At 53.3% G+C, this 27,630-nt stretch overlaps 2 protein-coding genes and 1 long non-coding RNA gene across 4 annotated transcripts in view; 2 read left to right on the top strand and 1 right to left on the bottom strand.

Moving 5' to 3' along the window:
* The window catches only part of KCNJ4 (potassium inwardly rectifying channel subfamily J member 4), a 29,538-nt gene extending 28,941 nt beyond the window's left edge, over positions 1–597 (bottom strand). Inside the window, exon 1 of the mRNA XM_032139903.2 lies at positions 106–597. The gene's annotated coding sequence lies outside the window, so the exon portion shown is untranslated. The remainder of the gene's footprint in view (positions 1–105) is intronic.
* An 8,090-nt stretch (positions 598–8,687) lies between these two features.
* LOC131381924 (uncharacterized) lies at positions 8,688–12,580 on the top strand. Its single transcript, XR_009210999.1, has 3 exons — positions 8,688–8,817; positions 9,119–9,258; positions 12,539–12,580. It is a non-coding gene; the product is annotated as an uncharacterized LOC131381924 (long non-coding RNA).
* Positions 12,581–13,139: 559 nt separating this feature from the next.
* On the top strand, positions 13,140–27,426 carry KDELR3 (KDEL endoplasmic reticulum protein retention receptor 3). 2 transcript variants are annotated; one of them, XM_032139920.2, is made up of 5 exons: positions 13,140–13,368; positions 19,603–19,703; positions 24,079–24,237; positions 25,734–25,986; positions 26,997–27,426. In XM_032139920.2, the coding sequence occupies exons 1-5, from the start codon at positions 13,278–13,280 to the stop codon at positions 27,035–27,037; spliced, it is 645 nt and encodes a 214-aa protein (XP_031995811.1). In that variant the 5' UTR covers positions 13,140–13,277; the 3' UTR covers positions 27,038–27,426. The 2 variants fall into 2 exon arrangements, with proteins under 2 accessions (XP_031995811.1, XP_031995810.1); XM_032139919.2 differs by lacking the exon at positions 26,997–27,426 and having other exon boundaries at positions 25,734–26,045.
* The last annotated feature ends 204 nt before the right edge of the window (positions 27,427–27,630 follow it).

The raw sequence follows: 27,630 nt of genomic DNA, 5'->3' as shown, positions 1-27,630 counted from the left end.
AGGTGCGGAGCGGGCGGGGCCGGAGCGGCGGGCCCGGGACACACAGACACTCTCGCGGCGGGACAAACTGACGGACAGAGCCCGGGGTGGGCGAGCGCGGCTTACCGCTGGGCGGAGGGTCCGACGAGAGTCCGGGAGGCGGCGAGCGGGCGCTACATCCCACGGCGCGATCCGGCGGGCGGCGTCCCGGGCGCGGAGAGGGGAGTCCCGGCGCCCCTTGCCCGCGAACTCGGCCGGCCGGCCCGCGCTCCCCTCCCCGGCTGCCGCTCGGTCTGCGCGTGGGTCTTGGGGTCTCCGCGCGTCCCGGCCGTCCCGCGCCGCTCCCCGCGGGCCGCCCAACTTTCAGCGCTGCCCCGCGCCGCGCCCTCGGCGCCGCCTCGGCGTCAGCATCGTCGGGCCCGGCCGGGCTCAGAGCGCGGGGGTCCGGGGGCCCGGGGCGCCCCGCCGCCCGCGCCCCCCCCCCCCGCTGCAGGCGCCCTCCCCGCCGCCGTACCCCGCTGCGCCCGGCTCCCTCGCTGTCACCCGCTCCTGCTCGCGCGCTCTGCCCCCGGCCCTGCGCTCCGCTCCCGGCCCCGCGACCCCTCGGCCTCCCGGCCTGGGGTCGCCCTCCCCGCCCCCGCCGGCCGGGCTCTGCCGCCACCTCCCCGACCGCTCTCGCGTCTCTCTCCCGCCGCCGGGGTCTCCCCCGCGCTCGCGTCCCCGTCCCTCTCCCGGCCTCCCTGCCTCCTGCGGCCCCGCTCGCCCTCTGCCCGCGGGGTCTCCGTCTCCGTCGCGGTCCCCCGCCGGCCTCCCCCCGCCTCCCTCTGCCCGCGCTGCCTCTCTCCCCTGCGCGTCTCTGTCCGTCTCCCTCGCGGCCTCTGTCCTTCTCCGTTTCTCCCCCTCCCACTCTCCGTGCGGCCCCCTCTGTCTCGGACCCCGGCCCCCGCCTCGGCCGCGTCCCCGGCTCGCCCGGGAGCCCGAGCTCCCGCCGCCCGCGGCGCGCCGAGAACTCCCAACTCGCGGCACGCCGCCCCGCTTTGCGAGACTTTCGCCCCTCCTCACACGTGACCCGCGCCCCACTGCGGAGGCCGCGCGCCCCCCAGCCCGGGAGGCCCGGCTGCCCGCGGGACCCCGCCCTGCCCGCGCCTCGGCCTAACCCGGCCTCAAGCCCCCTCCGGCGGGGCCCGCGGCGCGGAGCAGAGGCTAGGGCGGGGGGCTGCTGGCCCCGCTCCTGCCCTGGATCCTGCCCGGGTTTTCCTCCTCGCCCCAGGAGCGCTCCTCCCAGAACCCGTTCCTGGATCCGCTCCCGGGTTTTGTGCCCCCCCCAGGGGGCAGGTGGAGAGGGTTCCTCCGAGCCGGGAAGGGGGTGGGTGGGAGCTGGTCCCTCTGGGGTCCCACGGAGTCCGGCCCCTCTCCTTGGCGGTCTTCGTACTCTTCCAAAGTACCGCCGGTTAAGGACCCGAAGCACCTCACTCCGGGAGTCCGAGGGGGCCCTATTGGAGGGACCCTCACGATCACTCAGTCACCATTGCCCCATTTTACAGATGGCGAGACTGGGTACCAGAGAGGGTCAGAAACTCGGCCAAGGTCACCCAGAGATGACAAAGCCAGGCCAAACCTCTCTTGTTCTCTGTCGTTCTCCATTACCCCAAGCTGTCAGGCCTGGGCCCCACACTCTGGGGTGTCAGGGAACCCCCAGCACCCACAGCACCTGTCTAGCCAGCTACTTCCTGACCATCCTGCCACGTCACTCTAGCCCTCCAAGGAGACAGGTGGGAAAGTGCTCCTTCTTCCAGGGTGGTAGGATGAGAGAACACCTGCAGTTAGCCAGCAGAACTTCCCTGGGAGTCTGGCCATCACTGACTAGCCCCATTACAGAGAGGGAGAGACCGAGGCACCCCAAAGCCAGGTGGAGAACTGATGAAATCTGAAATCCCCTCTGGCTCTCCTGAGCCTCGAGGATGTCAGCATAAGAACAGCAACACACAAATCACCACAACTGTTTCCCTTCCTCGTGGGCTCTCCCTACTCAAAAGGATCCAGTCCCAACTCCTCAGTGTGGTATAGTCAGGCCCCACCTTATCTGGCATCCCACATCCCATAAATCCACAGACACACCCTGATTCCACAGATTCCAGAACACGCCACAGGTCTCCACACCTCTCTGCCTGCACGCACTGTTCCTCCTCACTAAAATGCCCTTCCACCTTTTTTGCCCAGAGAATTCCTGCTGCTCCCCAAGCCCAGCCTCAGTGCCACTTCCTTGAGAAGGCCTCCTGATGACCCCAGCAGAAGTCATTTATCACCCACTCATTCATTCAACCAGCACTAGGCACTCACCACGTACCAGCCCCTCGGCTGGGCACAAGTATGGTTCTTGCTTAGTGGGATGAGGATTCAGGCTTACTAGGCTCAAAAGCACCTAGGAGCTACTTGACCTTGAACAAGTTTTTATTTAATCTGTCTGTAAATTGAGGACCCTACCGTCCTCCATTCCCAAGGGGTAGATTAAGTGAGGTGGATGCACAAGAAATACACAGATCATGGTAGGCACTCAATAAATGTGGCCATCCTTTCTCACGGCTCTCTCCGACTGTGCAGACCTCCAGAACGCACGTCCTGTTCCACGCCTCTCCCTGGTTACCCTGCTGTGTCCTCACAGGCAGACAGCCAGGACTGATGTTCCATCACATGAATGCTCAGTGCGTGGATGCAGGGCAGACTCAAGCAGCCTGAGTGCCCTGTGGGCAAGAGATGTGTGCCTGGTCTTTTTCACCTTTTCCATGGATTGAAAGTGGGAGGATGAGGGTGAGACAAATGACCTGCCTGGCCACAGGCCTGACCTGGTAGCCATCCTGGGAGTGTGGGGTGCAGGGAGAGGAGGAAAGGGCAGGAAGGAGGGGAAAATGGAGACAGGGATGTCTGTAGATCCAAAGCATCTACTGTCACAGAATCAGTCTCCTGATGCCAAGTCCCTGGGCACAAACTTGAAGATGGGATGGGGACTCTGGGGCAAGGAGGGTTACCTTGCCGGGCCTGGGCCGCACCCTGGGGCAGCTGCTCATCCTGCAAGGAGACTGGACTGGGAGGAGGTGGGGAGAGGCAAGCAGAGGAGCTCCAGGCAGGGAGAGGTTTGGAGGCCCCAGGAAAGAGCCTTTTCTCTCCTCTCCAGCCCTGTGTGACCCTGGGCAGCTCAACTGTCCTCTCTGGGCCTTTGTTCCTCATATGTAAAGTGAGAAATATAATACCCACTTTGAGCATCGGGGTGTGTGTGTGTGTGTGTGTGTGTGTGTGTGTGTGTGTGTGTGTTGTTGTTGTTCTTGTTTTTAGATAGGGTCTGGCTCTGTTGCCTAGGCTGGAGTGCAGTGGCGCCATCTCGGCTCACTGCAACCTCTGCCTCCTGCGCTTAAGCCATCCTCCCACCTCAGCCTCCCGAGTAGCACATGACTACAGGCATGTGCCACCATGCCAGGCTAATTTTTGTATTTTTTGTAGAGACGGGGTTTTGTCATGTTGTCCAGGCTGGTCTCAAACTCTTGAGCTCAAGCGATCCACCTGCCTTGGCCTCCCAAAATGCTAGGATTACAGGTGTGAACCACCGCACGTGGTCGAGCAGCTGTTTTGAGGATAATCAAAGACTAAAGGAAGATTTCACGTTGTTCACCTTATGTGTGAGTAGCTTCTAGCCCTGTGTGAGGTGGGGGCGGAGATGGAAATGGGTGTGCAGAGGCCTGGGGGCAGTGTGAGGGAGTTGAGGAAAGGCTTGGGTGTCAGAACCTGTGTGACCCTGGACAAGATGCATGTCCTCTCTGGACCTCAGAGGCCTCGTCTGTAGTGGGACAGTGTGGACTAGGTCTCCCAAGGGTAAGTGGGCTTTGTCATGATCCACCACAGATGCGCCCCCCCCAGATGGAATGAGGACAACCCGCTTCCCCTGAGCTCGTACCCTTAGCTCAGCACTATCCAGACCTTCACAGGGATTGTCTCCTTTGATTCTTGCAAGAATTCTCCAGGCACCTGTTACCAATGGGGAAACTGAGGCACAGGCAGTAATGCCATGAGTGGCAGGGCCGGGGTGGCCAGGAACAATGGTCTGGAGGAAGGAGGTTCACTCTGAAGTTTGGAGGAGAATGCTGGTAAAACCTCTGTCCACCATACACTTTGGTAAAACGTCCTGGCCGTCTCCATTCTCCATTCTCTCCTTTGATCCTCACAAGATCTCCGTGGGGTACGGGCTATGCCTGTCTTTACCTCACAGGTGAAGACTCTGACCTGACATATAGAGAGGGGAAGTGGCTCGTCTGGGGTCAGGCAGTAAGCAACTGTCTGGGCCAGGATTTGAACCAGGCTCAACTTCCACTTTCTGGGGAAAGGTCATTCCAGGCTAGCAGAGGACTCACTAACCGATTTACTCTGGGGTCCTGTTCACACCTCCTGGGTCCTACAGGGGCCCTGAGAGCCTGTGTAGATGGCTGAGAGGAGTGGAAGGGAGGGCAACTTGGGCCAGGCAGGTGGACAGCTGGGGAGGAGAGGGAAAAGGCTACTTCAAAATGCTAGAGTCACAGAGTCCAGAGGTTTTTGTCCTAGAGAGTGTCTTAAAGTTCAGCCAGGGCCGGGCGCGGTGGCTCACGCCTATAATCCCAGCACTTTGGGAGGCTGAGGCGGGCAGATCACTTGAGGTCAGGTGTTCGAGGCCAGCCTGGCTAACATGGTGAAACCCCGACTCTACTAAAAATACAAAAATTAGCCACGCATTGTGGTTCGCACCTGTATTCCCAGCTACTCGGGAGGCTGAGGCAGGAGAATCACTTGAACCCGGAAGGCGGAGGTTGCAGTGAGCTGAGATCGCACCACTGCACTCCAGCCTGGGCTACAGAGCAAGACTCCATCTCAAAAAAAAAAAAAAAAAAAGTCCAGTCAACCCATTCTGCAGATGAGGCAAACTGAGGTAGCCCAGATACTTAGATTAGAAATCAGATCAGGACACAGCTGGCCTGACTCGGAGCTCTAAAGTCCCAGGAGCTCCCAGGGGGTGAGGTCCAGAGGTGATTAAAGGGACACTGGGGGGCCAGAGGCCCAGAACCCATCCCAGCAGGCTGTGCCCTGGGGACAGAGGACTGTAGGGGTCTCTCCTGCCCTCCACCTCCACCCTGGCCCACCCCCCAGCACTCAGTAGTCACCAGGGTGGAATATTTTAGCACCTATAGAAAAACCGCCACAGACGGCCGTGGCAGCTGTTGCTAAGGAGACGCTCCCAAAATAGCCCCCCTCCGCCAACCTTTCCCGCTGCTGCTCCTGCTGTGGGGAGGGGAGGAGACCAGGCAGGGAGGGGGTGGCACATGAGTGTTCGCCCTAGGCTCACCCACCCACCCTGGCCCCTGGTGCCCACCCTGGCCCAAGACCTGGGCAGCCACAGGTCTGTGGAAGGGCAGGAGCTGTCCCATGCATGCCTGTGATCTCAGTCACAGTCCTCAGCTAGGGAAGAAGGTCACTCAGGTGATAGGAGACGGGGGAGCAGAACCCCCACATCCAAGACCCCCCAGCACACTCCCACACATACACAATTACAGGTTATCACAGTTCTCCACATCCACTGTACACACCACGAATACAGTCCCACGCATGCCCACCGAGGGGTACACACACATCAGCAAAGATGCATTAGATGCACGGGTAAACATATGCCACAACTACACAACATCCACCTGCACACACACACCATGGAGCCGCAAAGACATGCTTTTATATCCACATATTCACACACCCATCCCAAATACACACGTACACCAATATATGCATGCCAGGCACACGGACACACACACACCAATGTACATATACCCTCACAGCACATGGACACACATATTCACAGATACACACAACTGTCCAAACACATGCCCAGCCTGTGGCATCTAAAGGGCAATCAGTGGTGTTACCCAGTAGGCTCTGTCTGGGGTGCTGTGTCTTAGGGTTTCCAGAAATCCTCACTTAGTGGGGAACTTCTACAATCCAACCACAGGGCAGAGGGTAAGGAGGAGGTGGCAGGCAGGTGGATGCAGGGTTGTGTCTCTGTGAACCCCTTTAAGTCTGGGGACCAGATGATGACTGGTGCTCAGGAGAGCTGCCCTGGACCCACTTCTCAAAGGGAAAGTGGAGTAGACTCTCACCTGCAGACTTGAAACTTCTGGGCACAGAGATTTCTGAGCCCCAGGGGCTGGGGCGATAAAGAGGACAAGATGGCAATTGGGTGGCAACTGTGATGGTCTGTGGCATGCGCAAGGCACTTTCCAGTTGGTGAGCCGCTTTTACACTCCATTATTTCACACACTTGGTAACAGCCACTCTGAGATACTGGTGGAGGTGTCCCCATGTCTGAGTCTCAGAGAGGAGGGAGAACTCCACGACCACACAGTAAGTTACTAGCAGAGCTGGACCCAGAACCCAAGGGGGTGCCAGCACCCAGCCCCAGTGCCTTGCACTTGGCTGCACTGCACGAGCTTGGAAGGAGGCCACCGGGTGCAGGGCCTAGCTCTGCCCCTGATGAGCCCCGAGTTACTGGGGGGCAGCCAGGCCCTCCATCTTCCCACCTGGAAAGCTGAGAATGAATCCCCAGGGGTGTTTTCAAGCAGCGGCTTGTGGCCACCGTCAGGGCTGGGGAGTGGTGTTTGCCGGAAGTCCTCGGAATGCCAGCGCAAGGACGAAGCACCGGTGGCCCAGCCGCTCCCCTCCTCGTTTGGCCAGCCGCGGTCTCTCTCCAGCCTCGCTGTGTGACTCCTGAATCCGGGCTCCGGGTCTTCGTTCGCGCCTCGTCACTCTGGAGACGCTGCGAGCGGCTTGCGGTTGCCGTAGGAACCTCGCCAGGGCCTCGGCGCGGCGCACGACTCCGCGCGCTGAGAGCCGCGTTTCGGTCACCGAGAGACACCTGTCTCCAGCTGCGAGGGGTGGGGGCGTCGCGGCCCGGGTTATTATGCTTTTCTTTTTAATTGAGGTGTAACTTACAAATAGTACAGCGAACATCTTAAAAGTACAGCTCTGCGGGGCGCGGCGGCGCGCGCCTATAATCCAGCACTTTGGGAGGCCGAGGCGGGAGGCTCCCTTGAGCCCAGGAGTTCGAGACCAGCCTGGGCAACATAGCGAGACTCTGTCTTTTAGAAAAAATAACAGTGTAATGGCGTGCACCTGTAGTCCCAGCTACTCGGGAGGCCGTGCCGGGAGGATGGCTTGAGCCCAGGAGTTCGAGGCTGCAGTGAGCTGTCATTCCTGTCACTGCACTCCTACTCCAGCCTGAGCAAAAAAGCGAGACCCTATTTCTTAAGAAGAAAAAAAAAAGGTACAGCTCGATTAATTTTTCAGACATACTCATAAAACTCGTGTTACCACCACTGTGATCAAGACACAGAAGACTTCCAGGCCCTAGAAGTCTCACGTTTTCAGGAATAAACCGGTGAGGGAGAGGTCACCATCTGAAACCCTGGAGTTGTCTGTTTTTGCCCCTCTCTGCTCTGGCAGACCCTCTTTGGGCCTCAGTTGCCTGTGAAGGGAAGCAAGGAGCTGAGGTGACGTGCATTACGTGGTTTATATCTTGCAAATCGCTTTAGATATTTAGCTAACTTTAACCCGGATAACTATTGTATGAGGTCAGTACTTGGTTTATACCCAGGTTAACGATGTGAACACTATAACTTGGAGAGATTAGCTAGTCTAAATTCAGATAGCTCTTAGGTGGTGGAGTTTGAGGGCCTAACTCATCTGTCTAACCTTGACGCTCATCTTTTCCTTCTTCCCTTCCTTGGCCTCTACAGGCCGGGCGCGGTGGCTCACGCCTGTAATCCCAGCACTTTGGGAGGCCGAGGCGGGCGGATCACCTGATGTGAGGAGTTAAGAGACCCGCCTCACCAACATGGCGAAACCCTGTCTCTACTAAAAATCCAAAAATTAGCCGGGCGTGGTGGCAGGCGCCTGTAATCCCAGCTACTCCGGAGGCTGAGGCAGGAGAATCTCTTGAACCCGGAAGGTGGAGGTTGCAGTGAACTGAGATCGCACCACTGCACTCCAGCCTAGGTGACAGAGTGAGACTCCGTCTGAAAATAATAATAAAAATAAAAAAATAAAGAATGGTAAAAGTAAGAGGCACTGGGCAGGCCGGGCAGGGGGGCGGGGGCAGGCCACGTCTTAGCTCCGCGCCTTTGTGCAATTAGTAACTTCCACTGGGGACTCTCTTCTCTTCCCCAAGGTTTTGTCTCCGAGGCCAGCTCCTACTCACCCTCCAAAGCCCACTAGAGCATCATTTCCCCTAAAGCCTTCCTTAAGAGCAATCCTCCCAGGGACTCCCTCCAACTGACAGTGATTGCCGTTTTTCCTCTGTGCGGTCCAGTCCGTGCACAGGCACCCACCTCCCACAGCACCAGAAAGGCTCCTGGAGGCTGCACCTAAGTTCAACCCGCAAGGCGCCTGGTGCCCAGCTAGTCTTCAGTAAATATGCTTGTAACTAAAACGGGAAGAGAGGTTTTGGTGTTTATAACCTTGGTGTCTCAGTAAAATGCGGCCCGCGCTGCCCCTGCCTCCTGTCACTCAAAAGATATTGAGCTGGAGAAAGAGCTTCCCGAACACCTGGGGTGGAACCGCAGGGAGAGGAAGGCTGGGCCCACCCCGCGGTCGGTTAGGAATGGACTCGTCCGCGCCTCCGGGCGGGCGGGACCTCAGGGGCTGCCTGGGAAGAGGTCATTCCTTCCACGGGAGAGCGTCCACTCGCCTAGGCCAGAGGAAGACTTGGCGGCCTAGAGGAAGCTCTAGGGAGCCCCGGAAGCCTGGGACATAGCTTTCCTTCCAGGCCCCTGCCCGGTGAGAGACAGCCAATTAAGTGGAGTGATTTTCACTTTCACCTCTTTCCTTCCATACAGAATTGGAGGCAGTTTGCAGGATATTCCAAACAGTGGTGAAATATAAGAAAGCGCTAGGACCAGAAAAAGAGAGCGAGCGAGAGAGATTATATATACCTATTTTTAAAAAATAATTGAGCAAGTCCCCCATTCTCTCTTCCATAAATCTGACTTTGAACGTAGAATTTGCTTTGTTAGTGAGAAGAAAACAGTCTTTGCCCTTTGAGCTAAAGGAAAATTTCCCTCTTTGCTTTCCCCTGCAGCAGGCACATTTTTGAGTGTCGGGAAATTGAGGCTCAGAGACGTGAGGGACTTGCCGGGATCCACCCAGCAGCAGGGACAGATCGTGAATGACCGTGCAGGTGGCCAGAGTGCTGCCAGGGGCTAGAGCCAAATGTTTTCCGTGAGTAAAGGGTTTCCCCTTTTCTCCATGGGGAGCTTTGAAAGTCTCCACCTGGGAGCCTAGTGGGCACAAAAGAGGTGGGGCTAATTACTGAGGACAGAGCCTTAGGACTTTGGGGAGAGGAGAGCCATGTGACTTTGGGGAGCAAGAGACAAATTTGAGCCTCGATTTCCTCATCTGTAAAATAAGGACATAGTATCCATTTCGTAGGGACATTAGGAAAACTGGATGCAAAGAGCAATGACTAAGCATCTGCAATACTTCATTTCTTTTTGAGACAGGGTCTCACTGTCACCCACGCCCAGGTTCGAGTAGAGTGGCGCAATCTCAGTTCACTGCAACCTTGACCTCCCAGGCTCAGGTGATCCTCCCACCTCAGCCTCTCAAGAAGCTGGAACTATAGGCACGTGCTACCACGCCTGGCTAATTTGTGTGTGTGTGTGTGTTTTGGTTTTTTTTTTTTTTTTTTTTTGAGACGGAGTCTCACACTGTCACCCAGGCTAGAGTACAGTGGCCTGGTGTTCGCTCACTGCAGCCTCTGCCTCCTGGGTCCAAGCGATTCTCCTGCCTCAGCCTCCCAAGTAGCTTGGATTACAGGCACACGCCACTAAGTCCAGCTAATCTTTGTATTTTTAGTAGAGACGGGGTTTCACCATGCTGGTCAGGCTGGTCTCGAACTCCTGACCTCAGGTGATCCACCCACCTCAGCCTCCCAAAGTGCTGAGATTACAGGCGTGAGCCACTGTGCCTGGCCATAATTTATATATATATATATATTTTTTGTAGCAATAGAGTTTCACCAGGTCTCCCAGGTTTGTCTCAAACTCCTGGGCTCAAGAGATTTGCCCGCCTGGCCTCCCAAAGTGCTGAGGTTACAGGTATGAGCCACTGCGCCTGGCTCTTTTTATTTTTTTCTTTTTGAGACAAGGTCTCACTCTGTCACTTAGTTTGGAATACAGTGATGTGATCATAGCTCATTGCAGCGTTCAACTCCTGGGCTCAAGAGATCCTCCTGCTTCAGTGTCTCAAGTAGCTGGAGCCACAGGTTTCTGTCACCATGCCCGGCTAATCTTTTTTTTTATTTTCTGTTTTTTTAATTTTTTGTAGAGACGAGTCTTGCTGTGTTGCCTTGACTGGTCTTGTACTCCTGGCCTCAAGTGATCCCCCTGCCTCTGCCTCCGAACGTGCTGGGATTACAGGTGTGAGCCACCGTGACTGGCCTACATCTATCTTCATTTTTCCCATTTAGCAGATGAGAAAGCTGAGGCCCAGAGAAGGGACGTGGCAGGCTCAAGGCCACAGTGGCAGGCCTGGGACAAGGTCTAGCCCCTGGAGCCATCCAGCTTGGGTTCCTTCCCCTCCAGCACCACAGTCCCTCCTCCGACTGTCCCTGGCCTTGGCCAGTTTCCCTGTGGTCTTGAGGAAATAAAGGGAAGGGGAGGATCCAGCCTCATTCCAGCCCCACCTCCCCCCTAACACACACTAGTGGGGGCTGCTTCCCAGGAGGACAGATGTTTTCGCCAAATGGCACTTGCACGTGCTTTTCTCTGGCTTGGGGAGGAGGTGGGCGCTGAGAAGGAAATGCCAGCTGGTTGGGCAGAGAGAACCGCAGCCACACCTGAGGGATTTAAATAGCCTCCGCCTTCTCTGGGCACCGGCTGAGGGGGAGGCATCTGGGCAGGGTTGGAGGGGAGCAGGGAACAGAAGGGCCATTCGGAACCTGCTGCGGCTCAGGGATGAGCGCCTGGCTCCTCCTCCCAGAGGGACCTGGTCCAGGCACCTCACCTCCCTGGACCTCGAGGTTCATCCCCTGCAAAGCGAGGCGATGGAAAGAACCTGAGTAACAGGCCTGACCCATGCCTGGCACCCAGATGCTCAGTACTTGATGGCTATTATGATCACCACCTCCCTGCCAGGGCAGGAGGGCCTGCTGCTGAGTCTCTGACAAACGAGCGTCCACCCGCTGCTCACCCACCTCTCGTGACGAGGTGCTCATCACCTGCCATGGCAACCCACAGTGTAAGGGAATGATTTCATGGCAGACCGTGTGTTGGAATCTGGGCTACAGGACTACTTAGTGTCTGTGTGACCTCAAGCAAGTTATTTACCCTCCCTGCCTTGCTTTCCCCATGTGTAAAATGAGAATGAGGCCAGTGCTTCCTCACAGTGTTGTTTAGATGAGTGCCTTTGGAACTTTACAGTTAAACACGATCCCCAGGAGATTCGTGTGCACATCAGAGTCTGATTCACCCCGGAATGCCTGGGGAGGGGCTGAGATTCTGTATTCCCAAGCGGTAGCAATGCTGCTGGTCTTTGGACTGCGTTTGGGGTCTCAAAGGACTGCCTTGGCTGAGCTCAGTGGTTCACGCCTGTAATCCCCGCACTTTGGGAGGCCGAGGCAGGCGAATCATCTGAGGTCATAAGTTCGAGACCAGCCTGGCCAACATGGTGAAACCCCATCTCTACTAAAAATACAAAAATTAGCCTGGCGTGGTGGCAGGTGCCTGTAATCCCAGCTACTCGGGAGGCTGAGGCATGAGAATCACCTGAACCCGGGAGGCAGAGATTGCAGTGAGCCGAGATTGTGCCACTGCACCTCAGCCTGGGCCACAGAGCGAGACTCTGTCTCAAAAAAAGAAAAAAAAAAAAAAAGACAAAGTAGGGGGCATAGGGGGCCATAGAGGGGTCTTGACCACTGATGTGACAGATTTTTATCACAGAAAAGGGGCTGGCCATAGTGGCTTATGCCTGTAATCCCAGCACTTTGGAAGGCTGAGGCAGGCAGATGGCTTGAGCACAAGAGTTCAAGACTAGCCTGGGCAAACATAGTGAGACCCCCATCTCTATTTAAATACATTTGTCGTGGAAAAGCCTCTCTGGTTATCTGTGGCAGGAGGTGGGAGTGGGAGGAGGTCCATTATTTAGAGAGAGATGAGGGCGCTGAGTGGGAGGAGGGCTTGTTCAGGTCAAGGAGGGGAGGCCAAGGCCCTCAGCTCACATGCTCCACTCTTTCAGACGCAGAGACTTATGTCCAGAGAGGGTGGTGGACCTGCTCAGACCACACAGCTCTGGGAGGACTCCCTCCCACCAGGGACCCTTCACTCCCCACCCTTCCTGCTGCTCAGCCCTCCTGGGTCTCTCCAGCCCTCCTGGGTCTCTCCTGGCCTGTGTGTCCGTTTAATATGCTGGTAACACCAAGAAGAGGGAGGCACGAACGAGGGCCCTGGATCTCCCTGACCAGCTTGACCTCCTTCCTACTCACAACAACCCCATTTTACAGGTGAGAAAATTGAGACCAAGAGATAGGAAGGCCCACCGACCCAGGCTGCAGCCCAGGTCAGTCTGATTCCGCTGCTGAGTGGTGCGCCATTACCATTGTCCACCTGCAGCAAATCCAAATTAACAGACGGAGGTCCCGGGGACTCCGCTTCCGGCTCGCCCCGCCCCACCCCACGCTCCCAGGGAGGGAGCTCCAGCTCCGGGAAGATGAAGACAATAGCAGCAATCGCCCCACAGGGTACTTCCACGTGCTGGCTCCTGCCAAGCGCTGGCACCAGTGTTATGGGGCCTGTGTACAGATGAGGAAACTGAGGCAGAGATTGGGGCTTGGTGGCAGGCCTCCAGTTTCTGCGGAGGGAAGGCAGAGGGCACTTGGGGCATGGGCGGCATGGGTCGTGGCGGGCACCCGGCGCACACGGCAGCCGGGCGCAGGCCAGAAGCCCCCCGCGTCGCTGGGCCGCCCAGTCCGGGAGCCGGGCGCTGGGATGGGCGGGAGGCGGGATCTCCGGGCCGCGCCGCTTCCTGGCTCCCCACCCTGCGCCGGCGGCCGCCCTGGCCACGTCACCGCCGGGCCAAGAGTGTGTGGGCGGCGGCGCGCGGGTGCGAGCGCGGAGCTGTGAGGCGCAGGCAGGGCTCTGGGGCACCTAGAGACCGGGGCCGGGGACGTGGCAGCCGCCCTGCCCGCCAGAAAGTTTCCTAGAAGTTTGCTGGGCGCAGGCGCACGACTGACTAGCCGGACCATGAACGTGTTCCGAATCCTCGGCGACCTGAGCCACCTCCTGGCCATGATCTTGCTGCTGGGGAAGATCTGGAGGTCCAAGTGCTGCACGGGTGAGGGGCGCTGGGCAGGGAGGTGCGGGACCCCCTCTCTGGCCAGCCTCATGCCCCTGCGTGCAGGGCAGGGCGCTCCAGGTGTCTGCTCAGGGTGGGGACTCCGGCGTGGGGGTCCTTGCAACTTTGCAGAGCTCCACTTCCAAAAACAATGTAAAGTATAAAATCAAAGGAGGAGGACCCCTCGAGATGATGGGAGGAGGGTGGGTTTGTTCCTGCACAGACGCCCCCTCAGGTTGGCAGTGTCACTGCTGGTTGGAAGAGGAGGAGTATAAGGGAGGTGACAACCCCTCCCTCCCACCAGTTACACCCATTGTTCCTTCTGCCATCAACTGGGGGGAGAAGCAGGTATGCACTCAGGAATGGCCCACGATTCTCAACGTCTTCTCTTCCCTGCCCCTTCCCAGACCCCATCCCACCCCCTAAAGTGAGCCCTCGTCCCTCCCCTGCCTGCATGTGTGGCACCGGTGGCTGTGATGTGGCAGGAGGGCACCAGCCAGGCTTAGGTGGGTGTGGAGCTGCCCCTAAACGGAAGCCGGGGAGGGCTGGAGGGGTCCCCTGTTTGCATTCTGGCTGCCCTGCTGGGGGTTTGAAGAAGCTTTGAGGCTGGACTCGTGGTGGCCAAACAGATCCAGAGCCACAAAAGGCTGCCAGAGCCTCCTCCAGCCATCTTTGTCCACCAGCGTCCTCGTGGTGCCCTCCCTGTGCCTGGCACTGGGTGTGCAGAGGCAGGAATGAGCTCAGGCTCCTCGTGGGGCTGAGGAGGCTGAGAGGGGGCCCCGAAGGCCCTGTGGAAGGAGCAGCTCGGTGCTAGTCCCGGAGGATGAGCAGGTGTCAATCCAGGAAATGTGTGCTGTGGAGGGCTCTGGGGATGCAGAGGCATGGAGGTCACCAAGCACCGGGCATCCCCCGGGAAGGGTGGGCAGCCAGATTTGGGGTGGTCTGGAGGGAGATGAGTCCAGGAGGGAGGCTGGTCCAGATGTGAAAGGGCCTTTTCTGTCAGGCCAGGGAGTTGGGTCTGGGGAGCCCTTCATGGTTTGGGAGCCGGGAAGGGGCCTGGAAGGGGGCCTGAACAGGTTGCTTTGGAAGCTTTGAGAGAGAAGGCACAGAGAGCAGGGGGAGGCCTGGCAGGGTGGGGGTTGGTGCAGACATGAGCAACAGTACGTGTGGAGGGAGTGGTTCTAGGCCTGGAGGCCATTTGGGTTTGGGGTCTCTGGAGAGACAGGTACAGAGACAGTGTCTCTTCAGGTTCTTCCTCAGGGGAGGTGGCCAGGAATGCTGAGTGGGGGACCTGGAGCAGCAGGCCCTGGTGAGGGGAGAATCAGCTCTGACCTCTCCCTGCATTTTTGCAGAGGGCCCTGAACGGAGTGAGCAACGATGACCAAGAGGGGACACTGGTACCTGGCCGCTGTCTGCCAGACACTGCTGGGCATCTGGAATACAGCCTGGACAGCAGAGGCCCAGCCCTGGTGGAGCTGACTTTCTTTTATTTATTTTTTGTTTTTATTTTTTAACAGAGTTTCGCTTTGTCCCTGAAGCTGAAGTACTGTGGTGCCATCTTGGCTCACTGCAACCTCTGCCTCCCAGGTTCAAGTGATTCTCCTGCCTCAGCCTCCTGAGTAGCTGGGATTACAGGCACGCACCACCACGCCGGGCAAATTTTTGTATTTTTAGTAGAGATGGGGTTTCGCCATGTTGGCCAGGCTGGTCTTGAACTCCTGACCTCAGGTGATTCGCCCACCTCGGCCTCCCAAAGTGCTGGGATTATAGGCATGGGCCACTGCACCCACCGTTTTTTTTGTTTTTTTTTTTTTTTTTTGAGAGAGAGTTTTGTTCTATCCCCTAGGCTGGAGTGCAGTGGTGCAATCTCGGCTCACTGCAACCTCTGCCTCCCGGGTTCAAGCTATTCTCCTGCCTCAGCCTCCCGAGTAGCTGGGATTACAGACGCCCGCCATCACACTCAGCTAATTTTTGTATTTTTAGTACAGACGGGGTTTCGCCATATTGGCCAGGCTGGTCTCAAACTGCTGGGCTCAAGTTACAGGTGTGAGCCACCATGCCTGGCCAAGTGGTGGACCTGACTTTCTAGTGGTAGGAAGCCATCAGTAAACAATAGTCCTAGGAAACTGAGCAAATGACACGGTTTGTTAGAGGCCATAGTGAGTACTATGGGAACAGAAAAAGGGCAGCTGGGTGGCAGGGATGGGCCTGTGTGTGCGCAGAGAGAAGTTAGAGGTGAGGTGCCTGGATGGAGGCAGGGCCTGGTGTGACCTCAACAGACCCAGCCCCAAAGGCCAGAGACTTGGGCTTCACTCTTGCTCCTCCCCTTGACTCGCTGTGTGACCCTGGGCCTCTGTTTTCCCATTTGTCAAATGGGAGTGAGGGCTGCCCCTGGCAATGGGGTCCACCTGTGCTCAGTGGACCCTGGAGGGATTCTGGCCAGTCCAGGCTCACATTGTCCTCTGTGTCCTGGTGCAGCTTCCTGCACCTCTGTGTCCCGGTGTCCATGTGCAGCTAGCTTCCTGGTGGAAATGATTGTTTTCAAAAGTGTGAAAACTATTGTGCTCAAGATCACCGGGGGGCTGGGCACGGTGGCTCACACCTGTAATCCCAGCACTTTGGGAGGCCAAGGCAGGTAGATCACCTGAGGTCAGGAGTTCAAGACCAGCCTGGCACGTGGCGAAACCCCGTCTCCACTAAAAATACAAAAAATTATCTGGGTATGGTGGCGGGTGCCTGTAATCCCAGCTACTCGTGAGGCTGAGGCAGGAGAATCGCTTGAACCTGGGAGGCGGAGGTTGCAGTGAGTTGAGATTGCACCATTGCACTCCAGCCTGGGCAACAAGAGCGAAACTCTGTCTCAAACAAACAAACAAGCAAAACAAAACAAAAGATCACCAGGGTTCCCAAAGCACTAAGGAAAATGTGAGTAAAACCCAGGGGACTGGCAGGCTGAGGATGAAGAGAAAAGAGGGGTAGGGGAAGGCCCAAGCGGGTGACCAAGCATCCCCCACCAGGGCTGCCTCCCAGGCAGTCCTACATGGGGCTGAGGGCTTCTCTGTCAAAGTCTGTGTGAGGGCTCAGTGAGATGAACATCAGTCCATCCCAGAGCTGGACTCGGGTCAGTGTGGCCTCCTCCAGTGGGGTTCGTTACCCACTGCCAGCCCTACTGTTGCCCTCAGCCCGGCAAGTGCACGTGCGCGCATGCTAGACCCCCCAGAGGGACTCAGGTTCTCACTGAGTGCTGTGTATTCCTCAGCTCAGTCCTGCCACTCTGCCTGAGGGGCTGTTTGGCAGGTGAGGAATGTGATACCCAGGGTCGCCCTAAAGCCAGCACATTCTCCAGAATGTTAGGGACTTCAGGGGTGTTCCTTCTTGCTCATTAAAAATGTTCCCCCAGGCTGGGTGCAGTGGCTTACCCATGTAATCCCAGCACTTTGGGAAGCCGAGGCAGGAGGATCACCTGAGCCCAGGAATTTGAGACCAGCCTGGGCAACATGGCAAAATCTTGTCTCTAGAAAAAATATAAAAATTAGCCGTGCATGGTAGCATGTGCCTGTAGTCCCAGCTACTCAAGAGGCTAAGGTAGGAGGGTCATCCAAGCCTGGGGAGGTTGAGGCTGCAGGATCTGTGAGTGTGTCACTGCACTCCAGCCTGGGTGACAGAGTGAGACCCTGTCTCACAAAAAAAGAAAAAAAAATGTTCTCCCACCCCAAATGTCTGGGACCAGAGGAATGGTTAGAGAAGGCACAGTTCAGGGGTACAGGGGAACCAGACCCTGAATCAGACAGCACAGTAGATCCCCCTTATCCACGGAGGATATGTTCCACAGGCTAGTGGATGCCTGAAACCACGGGTTAAACTAAACCCTACATATATACTGTTTCTTCCATCTGATAACCAAGACTGCTGGCCGGGCACAGTGGCTCACACCTGTAATCCCAGCACTTTGGGAGGCCAAAGTGGGCAGATCACTTGAGGTCAGGAGTTCAAGACCAACCTGGCCAACATGGTGAAAACTCATCTCTACTAAAAACACAAAAATTAGCCAGGCATGGTGGCAGGCGCCTGTAATCCCAGCTACTCGGGAGGCTGAGGCAGGAGAATGACTTGAACCTGGGAGGCAGATGTTGCAGTGAGCCGAGATCGCGCCACCGTACTCCAGCCTGGGTGACAGAGTGAGACTCTGTCTCAAAAAATAAATAAATAAATAAAAAGTGGCCAAAGGACACTAAGGAGCATGACAACAAAATGCAGCATGGATTCCTGGATGGAATCCAGGAATGGAAAAAGGGCAGCAGTGGGAAAACTGGTGAAATCAGAATAGAGCCTGGAGTTCAGTCAACAGTGCTCTACTGATGTTGATTTCTTTGTTTTGATAAAGTACTGTCATTAAACACGATGTTTTTTGTTTGTTTGTTTTTTGTTTTGAGACAGAGTTTTGCTCTTGTTGCCCAGGCTGGTGTGCAATGGCACGATCTCGGCTCACTGCAACCTCCACCTCCTGGGTTCAAGCGATTCTCCTGCCTCAGCCTCCCAAGTAGCTGGGGTTACAGGCACGCACCACCACGCCCAGCTAATTTTGTATTTTTTAGTGGAGATGGGGTTTCTCCAAGTTGGTCAGGCTTGGTCTCAAACTCCCAACCTCAGGTGATCTGCCCACCTCGGCCTCCCAAAGTGTTGGGATTACAGGCATGAGCCACCGCCCCCGGCCCAAATACGATGTTAACATTAGATATAGCTGGATATGTGGGATTCTCTGTACTGTCTTTACAACTCTGTTGTAAATCTAACATTCTTTCAAAATAAAAAGTTAAAAAAAGAAAGAGACCAAAGTAGGTCAAGAAACAGCAGTTAGACTGGGCGCGGTTGCTCACGCCTGTAATCCCAACACTGAGAGAACGAGGTAGGAGGATCACTTGGGCCCAGGAGTTTGAGACTAGGCTGGGCAACATAGTGAAACTCCGTCTCTACAAAAATAATAATAATAATAATAATAATAATAAAATTAGCCAGTCTGATGGTTTGTGTCTGTAGTTCCCAGCTACTCGGGAGGCTGAGATAGGAGAATTATGAGTCCAGGAGATTGAGGCTGCAATGAGCTATGATTGCACACCACTGCACCCCAGCCTGGGAGACAGAGTAAGACCCTGTCTCTAAAAAGAAAAAAATAAAAAAGAAACAGCATGGAGAGTATGAACCCTTTTTTGTCAACTCAGTGCATCCATGTGCATCATATGTGTACACATAGGTGTCATGTGTGTACATGTTCACAAAGATCTGGAAGGATGAACACTAGGGGTTTGGGAAATTTTTGTCTTTGCATCTTTATATATTGTTTGATTTTTGTTTTGCAAAGAGTAAATATAGGCATAACTTTTGTAACTAGAAAAAAGGCTTTTTGGCTGGGCGTGGTGGGTCATGCCTGTAATGCTAGCACTTTGGGAGGCCAAGGCGGGCAGATCACTTGAAGTCAGAAGTTTGAGACCAGCCATGACCAACCTGGCGAAACTCCATCTCTATGAAAAATTCAAAAATTAGCCAGGCGTGGTGGTGGACGCCTGTAATCCCAGCTACTTGGGAGGCTGAGACAGAAGAATCACTTGAACCAGGGAGGCAGAGGTTGTGGTGAACCGAGATCACGCCACTGCACTCCAGCCTGGGTGACAGAGTGAGACTCCGTCTCAAAAAAGAAAAAAAAGAAAAAAGACTTTTTAAATCTTACAGTTTGAAAAATAAAATAGAATGCTCCCCTGGCCCTGAAGCTTCCTCTGCCTGCTCTGGTCTCCCTGGTGAATCAACACCTTGTAAAGTCAGTGAGTTGTTCCTACTAAGACTGAGCTTTGGGGACTGTCAGTGGAACTCTGGGGGTGGAGTGAAGAGAAGAGAAGCCTCAACAACCCCCACGAAGCCCGACTCACACCACCCCCGACATCCTCCCCAGAGCAAGAGCCCAGGCAGGCACACGCAGGGGGACTGGGAACTCGGTGTTCGTGTCTTTATTTGGAGACTGGGAGACAGATTAGAGCTTAATGAGAGGAACAACGACTCAAGTGATCTGATGGGAAGGGTGAGTTTCCTGGCCCTTAGGGAGCGACAGTGCCCTGGACAGGAGGTCTTTGAGTGGGAGTGGCCACTCTGGAGGCTTCCTCAGTTCCAGGCTGTGCACTTCTTCAGGGTGGGCAGGCTTGAGAGTCTGTGTCCTCATTGTCTCCCGTCTACCCTTGGCCACAGGCATCTCTGGGAAGAGCCAGATCCTGTTTGCTCTCGTCTTCACCACCAGGTACCTGGACCTGTTCACCAACTTCATCTCCATCTACAACACAGTAATGAAGGTGAGGGGCTGGGTGATGATGGTTGGGGGAGGCCGCAAAGCCCCCACAAACTGTGAGGTGGCCTGCTTGGAGACTCAGTCTGTGGAGCCAGGCCGACCTGGGTTTGAATCCTGACTTTGCTGCTTAGTGGCTGTATGACCTCATCTTGGGCCTCTTTGTATGTCAGTGTCCTCGTGCAAAAATGAGGACAGGGCTGGGCGCTGTGGCTCATGCCTGTAATCCCAGCACTTTGGGAGGCCGAGTCGGGCAGATGGAGACCATCCTGGCTAACAAGGTGAAACCTTGTCTCTACTAAAAATACAAAAAATTAGCCGGGCATGGTGGCGCATGCCTGTAGTCCCAGCTACTCGGGAGGCTGAGGCAGGAGAATTGCTTGAACTTGGGAGGCGGAGGTTGCAGTGAGCCGAGATCGCGCCACTGCACTCCACCCTGGGTGACAGAGTGAGACTCTGTCTCAAAAAAAAAAAAAAAAAGACAATACCATTACTTAGCTCAGAGGGTTTGGTTGGGAACATTAAATGAGATAATAAATGTAAATGTAAAAAACCCTGCCATATATTAAACATTCAATAAAGGGTCACACCTGTAATCCCAGCACTTTGGGAGGCCGAGGCAACAGGACCGCTTGAGCTCAGGAGTCTGAGACCAGCCTGGACAATGCAGTGAGACTCCGCCTCTACAAAAAATTTAAGAAATTTAGCTGGGCGTAGTGGTGCTCATCTGTGGTCCCGGCTACTCAGGAGGCTGAGGTGGGACAATCACCTGATCTTGGTAGATCAAGGCTGCAGTGAGCCACGATCATGCCACTGTACTCCAGTCTGGGCAACAGAGCAAGATCCCGTCTCAAGAAAAAAGATTGTTTAGGTGACAGAGAAGGATTAGAGAGCTACTTCAGGGAGTGTGGTCAGGGCTTCTTCAAAGAGATGACATGTAAGCTGACAGCTTAGTGACAACAAGGAACCAGCCATGTAAAGATCAAAGGACACACCTCTTTTCTTTTTTTTTTAAGACGGAGTCTCACTGTTGCCTGTTGCCCAGGCTGGAGCGCAGTGGCACAATCTTAGCTCACTGCAGCCTCCATCTCCTGGTTTCAAGCCGGGAGCTTGCCTTGTGCCTCAGCCTCCCAAGTAGCTGGGACTACAGGCACCTGCCACCACGCCCAGCTAATTTTTGTATTTTTAGGAGAGACAGGGTTTCTCCATGTTGGCCAGGCTGGTCTCACACTCCTGACCTCAAGTGGTCTGCCCACCTCGACCTCCCAAAGTGCTGGGATTACAGGTGTGAGCCACTGTGCCCAGCCAAAATGTAGATTTTAGTTGGACCCATTATCTAATAGGAATCTTATTTCTTGTGCAGTGGTGCGATCATGGCTCACTGCAGCCTCAACTTCCCGGGCTGAAGGGGTCCTCCCACCTCAGACTCCTGAGTAGCTGGGACTACACGCACGCACCATCATGCCTGGCTAAGTTTTTTGTATTTTTAATAGAGACAAGATTTCGCCATGTTGCCCAGGCTGGTCTCAAACCCCTGGGCTCAAGCAATCTGCCTGTGTCAGCCTCCCAAAGTTCTGGAATTACCATGCTCAGCTAGGAGTCTTTTTTTTTTTTTTTTGAGACGGAGTGTCGCTCTGTTACCCAGGCTGGAGTGCAGTGGCACAATCTCGGCTCACTGCAAGCTCCACCTCTTGGGTTTATGCCATTCTCTTGCCTCAGCCTCCCGAGTAGCTGGGACCACAGGCGCCCACCACCATGCCCAGCTAATTTTTTGTATTTTTTAATAGAGATGGGGTTTCCCTATGTTGGCCAGGCTGGTCTCAAACTCCTGACCTCGTGATCTGCCCACCTCGGCCTCCCAAAGTGTTGGGATTACAGGTGTGAGCCACCGCACCCAGCCCCCCCCTTTTTTTCTTTTGAGACAGAGACTCTGTCACCCAGGTTGGAGTGCAGTGGCGCGATCTTGGCTCACTGCAGCCTCTGCATCCTGGGTTCAAGTTATTTATTTATTAGACGGAATCTAGCTCTGTCATCCAGGCTGGAGTGCAGTGGTGTGATCTTGGCTCATTGCAACCTCCCCTCCCAAGTTCAAGCGATTCTCCTGCCTCAGCCTCCTGAGTAGCTGGGATTACAGGTGCGCACCACCATGCCTGGCTAATTTTTGTATTTTTAGTAGAGACGGGGTTTCACTATGTTGGCCAGGCTGGTCTCGAACTCCTGACCTCATGATTCACCCTCCTCGGCCTCCCAAAGTGCTGGGATTACAGGCGAGAGCCACCATGCCCGGCCTAGGAGTCTTATTTCTAAGGAAGAAGGGTTCCATGGGGGAATTCTGTCTTGCAGGGCTATTGAGAAGATCACATGAGATAACACATAGCACCTAGAAAATATTTAACTAAAGTGAGTTGTCCTTTTCTTCCATATCAGAGACATCCCTTTGGGATTTCAGGCATGTTGTTACTAGTTGGTAGAGTGGAGGCTGCTGTTACTTGTGAGGTGTTGAACTCATTCAGATTTAGTGAATGTGAATCTGAGGACTGGAAATCGCCGTCTACTTAAGTTCACACATGTATCAAACATCACCTGCCTAGTTCATTTCTCAGCCCAAGTCAGCGTTGGGCATTCCTGGCAGAGACAGCAGACTCAGCCCTTGGCATAGCTGAATGAGGTCTAGGAAGCTCAAAGAGGCTAGTTTCTACATTTATGAAATGAAAAAGTGACCACCTCATTCACTCATTCCAGCATTTGTTTTGTGCCAGGGACTGAGTTAGGAGCTGGGGATTAGGAGGTGGACCTTGCCATGGAGTCCTCTCTTAGAGGGGAGATGGACTTGTACATAGACATTTACAGAGCATGTGATCACGGGCTAAAATGAATATGTTCACATGGAACTATGGCGACAGAATGTGTGCCTCATTGTAGTGAAAAAAAGACTGCTTCGAAGAAATAACTCCAAATAGGAGTACAAATAGGAGTGCTCTACGCCAGTGTGGTCCTGCTCCGGCAGCATCAGTGTCACTTGGGAAACTTGTTAGAAATACAAACTTTAAGGCCGGGCGCGGTGGCTCATGCCTGTAATCCCAGCACTTTGGGAGGCTGAGGCGGGCGGATCATCTGAGGTGGGGAGTTCGAGACAAGCCTGACCAATATGGTGAAACTAAAAATACAAAAATTAGCCGGGCATGGTAGTGCATGCCTGTAATCTCAGCTACTCAGGAGGCTGAGGCAGGAGAATTGCTTGAATCCAGGAGGCGGAGGTTGCAGTGAGCTGAGATTGCACCACTGCACTCCAGCCTGGGTGACAGAGCAAGACTCTGTCTCAAAAAAAAAAAAAAAAAAGAAAAAAACAAACTCTCAGGCCCATCCAGACCTATGTAATCAAAAAATCAAAAGCTCTTGGGGCAAGAGAAGAGACAGATCTGTGATTTTTTTTTTTTTTTTTAGAGACGAAGTCTCGCTCTTTTCCCCCAGGCTGGAGTGCAATGGCGTGATCTCGGCTCACTGCAACCTCTGCCTCCCAGGTTCAAGCGATTCTCCTGCCTCAGCCTCCCGGGTAGCTGGGATTACAGGCCCCTGCCACCATGCCTTGCTAGTTTTTGTATTTTTAGTAGAAACGGGGTTTCACCATGTTAGCCAGGCCAGTTAGTCTCGAACTCTTGACCTCAGGTGATCCGCCCACGTCGGCCTCCCAAGGTGCTAGGATTATAGGCGTGAGCCACCACGCCCAGCCAACATATGTGTTTTGATGCACACTCATTTGAGAACTGCTGGCCTGGAAGGTTAGAGGCCATATCAAAATGAAATCATTATATACTAGAGGACAGCTACTGTGATTAGAAGGAGAGCTTTTCTGAAGGAGCAATGGTCAGTTAATTCAAGGGAGGTTAGCAGGCCATAAGTAGTCCCAGCTTCTAGGGAGGCTGAAGCAGGAGGATCACTCGACCCCAGGATTTGAGGCCAGACTGGGAAACATTAAAAAAAAAAAATGCTAGTCCTTGTGGAAGAATGCTCAGAAGTCACTGATGCATATCCAGGAAATTGTTTTAAAATTGTTTCAAGAGCCCTGGAATGCCTCTGGTAAATCCCCTGAAATAGACCAATCCTGTTTCACCTAATGCTCCACAAATGAAGGGGACGACAAGGGCACCTTTGACTCTTCATGGCAGCACTGTCAGTCCCAGTATAGAAGCATGGAGTTATTTAACGAAAGGGTCATTGACTTCAAATTCTAGGCAACTGGACCCAAGAGAAATTGCAAACTCATTTAACCTCTTCATGTTACATTATGGCAGAACACTGACCCTTAGGTTTGGTAGGCTAGGAGCCTAGTAAATAGGCTAAGAAATGACTTCATAGATTCCCATGTCTCTCTCCCTTTTTAGGTGGTTTTTCTCCTCTGTGCCTATGTTACAGTGTACATGATATATGGGAAATTCCGTAAAACTTTTGACAGTGAGAATGACACATTCCGCCTGGAGTTTCTTCTGGTCCCAGTCATTGGCCTTTCCTTCCTTGAAAACTACAGTTTCACTCCGCTGGAGGTAAGGGAAGGGACTGAGTACCAATTCTCAAAGGGAAATATGCTCCCCGCATCCTTCCCTCCAGACCCTGGGCTTGCCTTCTGCTTACAATTGTGACCATTACTCATGTATCCTTCAGCTATAAGTTGAGAAGAAATTGACAAGCTATTTACAATGCTTTAGTTGGAAATGAGCACATCTCAATAGTCATGATGCCCATAAACCAAGCAGGTATCACAGCCCTACTTCTGGCTGTTGAGATCTTCTGTTCAACAGATGATTAGCAGATCCCTGTATCCCTGTATCCCAGTCCAGGCCCAGAAATTTCAACTCAGTAAGTTTGGACTGTGGCCCATGAATCTGCAGGCAACAAGCATCATGGGAGATTCTGATGGTGGTATTTATGGACATGACTTTAATTTTTTTTTTTTTTTTTTTGTGCTCTGTTGCCCAGGCAGGAGTGCAGTGGCAGGATCTCAGCTCACTGCAACCTCTGCCTCCTGGGTTCAGGTGATTCTCCTGTCTCAGCTTCCCAAGTAACTGGGATTACAGGCACGAGCCACCACACACAGCTAATTTTGTATTTTTAGTTGAGATGAGGTTTCGCCACGTTGGCCAGGCTGGTCTCCAACTCCTGACCTCAAGTGATCCACCCACCTCCCCCTCCCAAAGTTCTGGGATTATAGGTGTGAGCCCGGCAACATGACTAGATTTTAAGAAACTGTGGCTTCAATTATGATTTTATGCTATGAAACTATCATTTAACAGTTATTTTTGGCCAGGCGCGGTGGCTCACGAGGTCGGGAGATCGAGACCATCCTGGCTAACACGGTGAAACCCCGTCTCTACTGAAAAATATATATAAAAAAAAAAGTTAGCCGAGCGTGGTGGCAGGCGCCTGTAGTCCCAGCTACTCGGGAGGCTGAGACAGGAGAATGGCGTGAACCCAGGAGGTGGAGCTTGCAGTGAGCCAAGATCAAGATCGCACCACTGCACTCCAGCCTGGGAGACAGAGCGAGACTCCATCTCAAAAAAAAAAAAAAAAAAAAAAAAAAAAGCTATAAAAAAAAAAAAAAAAAAAAAAAAAAAAAGCTATTTTTGGCTGGGTGTGGTGGCACATGCCTGTAGTCCCAGCTACTAGGGAAGGTGAGATGGAAAGATCGCTTGAGCCCAGGTGGTTGAGGCTGCAGCAAGCTATGATCATGCCACTGCACTCTAGCCTGGGTGACAACAGCAAGACCCTATCTTTGAAAAAAAAATTAAAAGTAGTTTTCCATATAAATGCTCATGCCACACTGTGAAAAAAGCAGTGTACTGTATAATCTTTCAAAAATTAGAAAAAAACCTTACATTTACCTAGACATGGTAAACTGATTAAAATATTATAATTTTTATTGAGAACTTTTTTTCCTCCTTACTGTACCTTCCCCAGCAAGCTATTGTTTTAGTAATTATGTTCTTTTAAGATGGGCCTCTTCTTGGCCTTGCTGTCTCTGGCCGCTTTCTCTTTGACTCAGATCCTCTGGACTTTCTCTATCTACCTGGAATCGGTGGCTATTCTGCCCCAGCTCTTCATGATCAGCAAGACTGGAGAGGCTGAGACCATAACTACTCACTACCTGTTCTTTCTGGGTCTGTACCGGGCACTCTACCTGGCTAACTGGATCAGGCGGTATCAGACTGAGAATTTCTATGACCAAATTGCAGTGGTGTCTGGAGTAGTACAAACCATCTTCTACTGTGACTTCTTCTACTTGTATGTGACCAAAGGTAGGTCCTGGGATGACGGCAATGATGCTGACACTGGCCTGAGTTACTCATCCATTTAATAAGTATTCCAGGAGATACAGATGTGAACAGTCAAGTCTCTGCCATTCACAGTGCTTTGTGTTCTAATGCAAGAAGACAAATATTTATGCCATAAAAACATGCAGGCCAATAGGTTATGTGTACTATGCAAGACAGCTGTGAGATGACATTTGACAGAATACTTGGCTAATAGTGAAAAACATTCCAGAACTTATTACAAGCCCCAAGGTGACAACTAGCTTGGTGTGATGGACAAAAAGGCTAGTGGGGTCAAAATCTATAAACCTGGAGGTAACAGTTAACCAAGACCAGTTCACATAGGGCAGGGGTGTCCAACCTTTTGACTTCCCTGGCCCACATTGGAAGAACTGTCTTGGGCCACACATAAAATACACTGATAGCTTATGAGCAAAAACAAACACTTCGTATGTTTTAAGAAAGTTTACAAATTCATGTTGGGCCACAAAGCCATCCTGGGCCACGGGTTGGGTTAAGATTGACCTAGCACCTCATAGGCCAGGGTAAGGGGTTTGCACTATATTCTGATTGCCAAGGGCAGGTACTGGGTCATTAACCCAATCCACTAGCTGCTATGTAGGGTAAAAAGCAGTCCAAGTACAGTGACTAGCTATGGGGCAGTTGCAGTCGTTCAGGAAAAAGGCTGTAGGTGGAAAGAGATGTGGACACAAGTTCTGGGACTTGAGAGGGACTGCTGATTGATTGTATGAGATGTACAATAGACAATTTGAGGCCAATCGCTAAGTTTACAGCTGGGGGGAAAGGTGCCCATAACCAAGTCGGGAATCAGTAGGTCCACAGTCAACCAGAGATGAAGACTCCCCCTTTGCTTTAACAATCAAACATATACTGTGAGCCGGCCATTAAGAGATGATACCAAGATTATGCATCAAGTTATAAAGCAGTCCTTTCATCAGATGGTAAATTCTCATTTCATCTCCATTTTCTTCCAGTCCTTAAGGGAAAGAAGTTGAGTCTTCCAATGCCAATCTGAGGACCCTTCAGAGATAGTCTACACCTCAACAAGCACATGAAGAAAACTATTTTGAATGTTCTTTGGCAACTTGTCCGTAATTTGGGATCAAATGTTAAAACCAGAAAAATGCTTAGTGTGGATTTCAGCAAAACCTGATCCCACCCAGAAGACCTTCTCAATAGATCGCCCTTAAAGACCCATTGTAAGGTCATAAAAAACCTTGGCCAACTGCACAAAATGGTGCCTCACTGCAAGAAACCTTAAGGTGCCTTACCGACAAAATAGATCAAATAAATGATTGTTCTCTAAGGCCCGAGGGCAAGACTCATGATGAGCAAGTCAACCCCAATCTGGAACGATATCCCTCCTCTTAAGAATGTTCCAAATAAAGACCAGTTAAAACATTAGAGTACGTTCCTGTGAATTTCCACTTTCCAGGCAGATGACCAAATTTAGGTGGTCAACATATAAAGGTGACAGCTAGTTTTAAGTGTGAAACTTATTTCACCTTCACACTGCCTTCAGGCCAGAAGCAAAACAAATTTACTGGGTTTGGCTGGAGGAGCTTTGTGCCTCATCTTTTACTGGTTTGAATTTTTTCAAACCAGTGG

This window comes from Hylobates moloch, unplaced genomic scaffold (assembly GCF_009828535.3).
Source record: "Hylobates moloch isolate HMO894 unplaced genomic scaffold, HMol_V3 SCAFFOLD_19, whole genome shotgun sequence".
NCBI lineage: Eukaryota > Metazoa > Chordata > Mammalia > Primates > Hylobatidae > Hylobates > Hylobates moloch.
This window is presented reverse-complemented; position numbering and strand designations above follow the sequence as displayed.

Coding starts and splice junctions, on each gene's coding strand:
- KDELR3 (XM_032139919.2), top strand. CDS start 13,278: ATGAACGTGTTCCGAATCCTCGGCGACCTGAGCCACCTCCTGGCCATG. Junction 13,369..19,602: donor GAGGTCCAAGTGCTGCACGG/GTGAGGGGCGCT, acceptor CCTTGGCCACAG/GCATCTCTGGGAAGAGCCAG. Junction 19,704..24,078: donor TCTACAACACAGTAATGAAG/GTGAGGGGCTGG, acceptor CTCCCTTTTTAG/GTGGTTTTTCTCCTCTGTGC.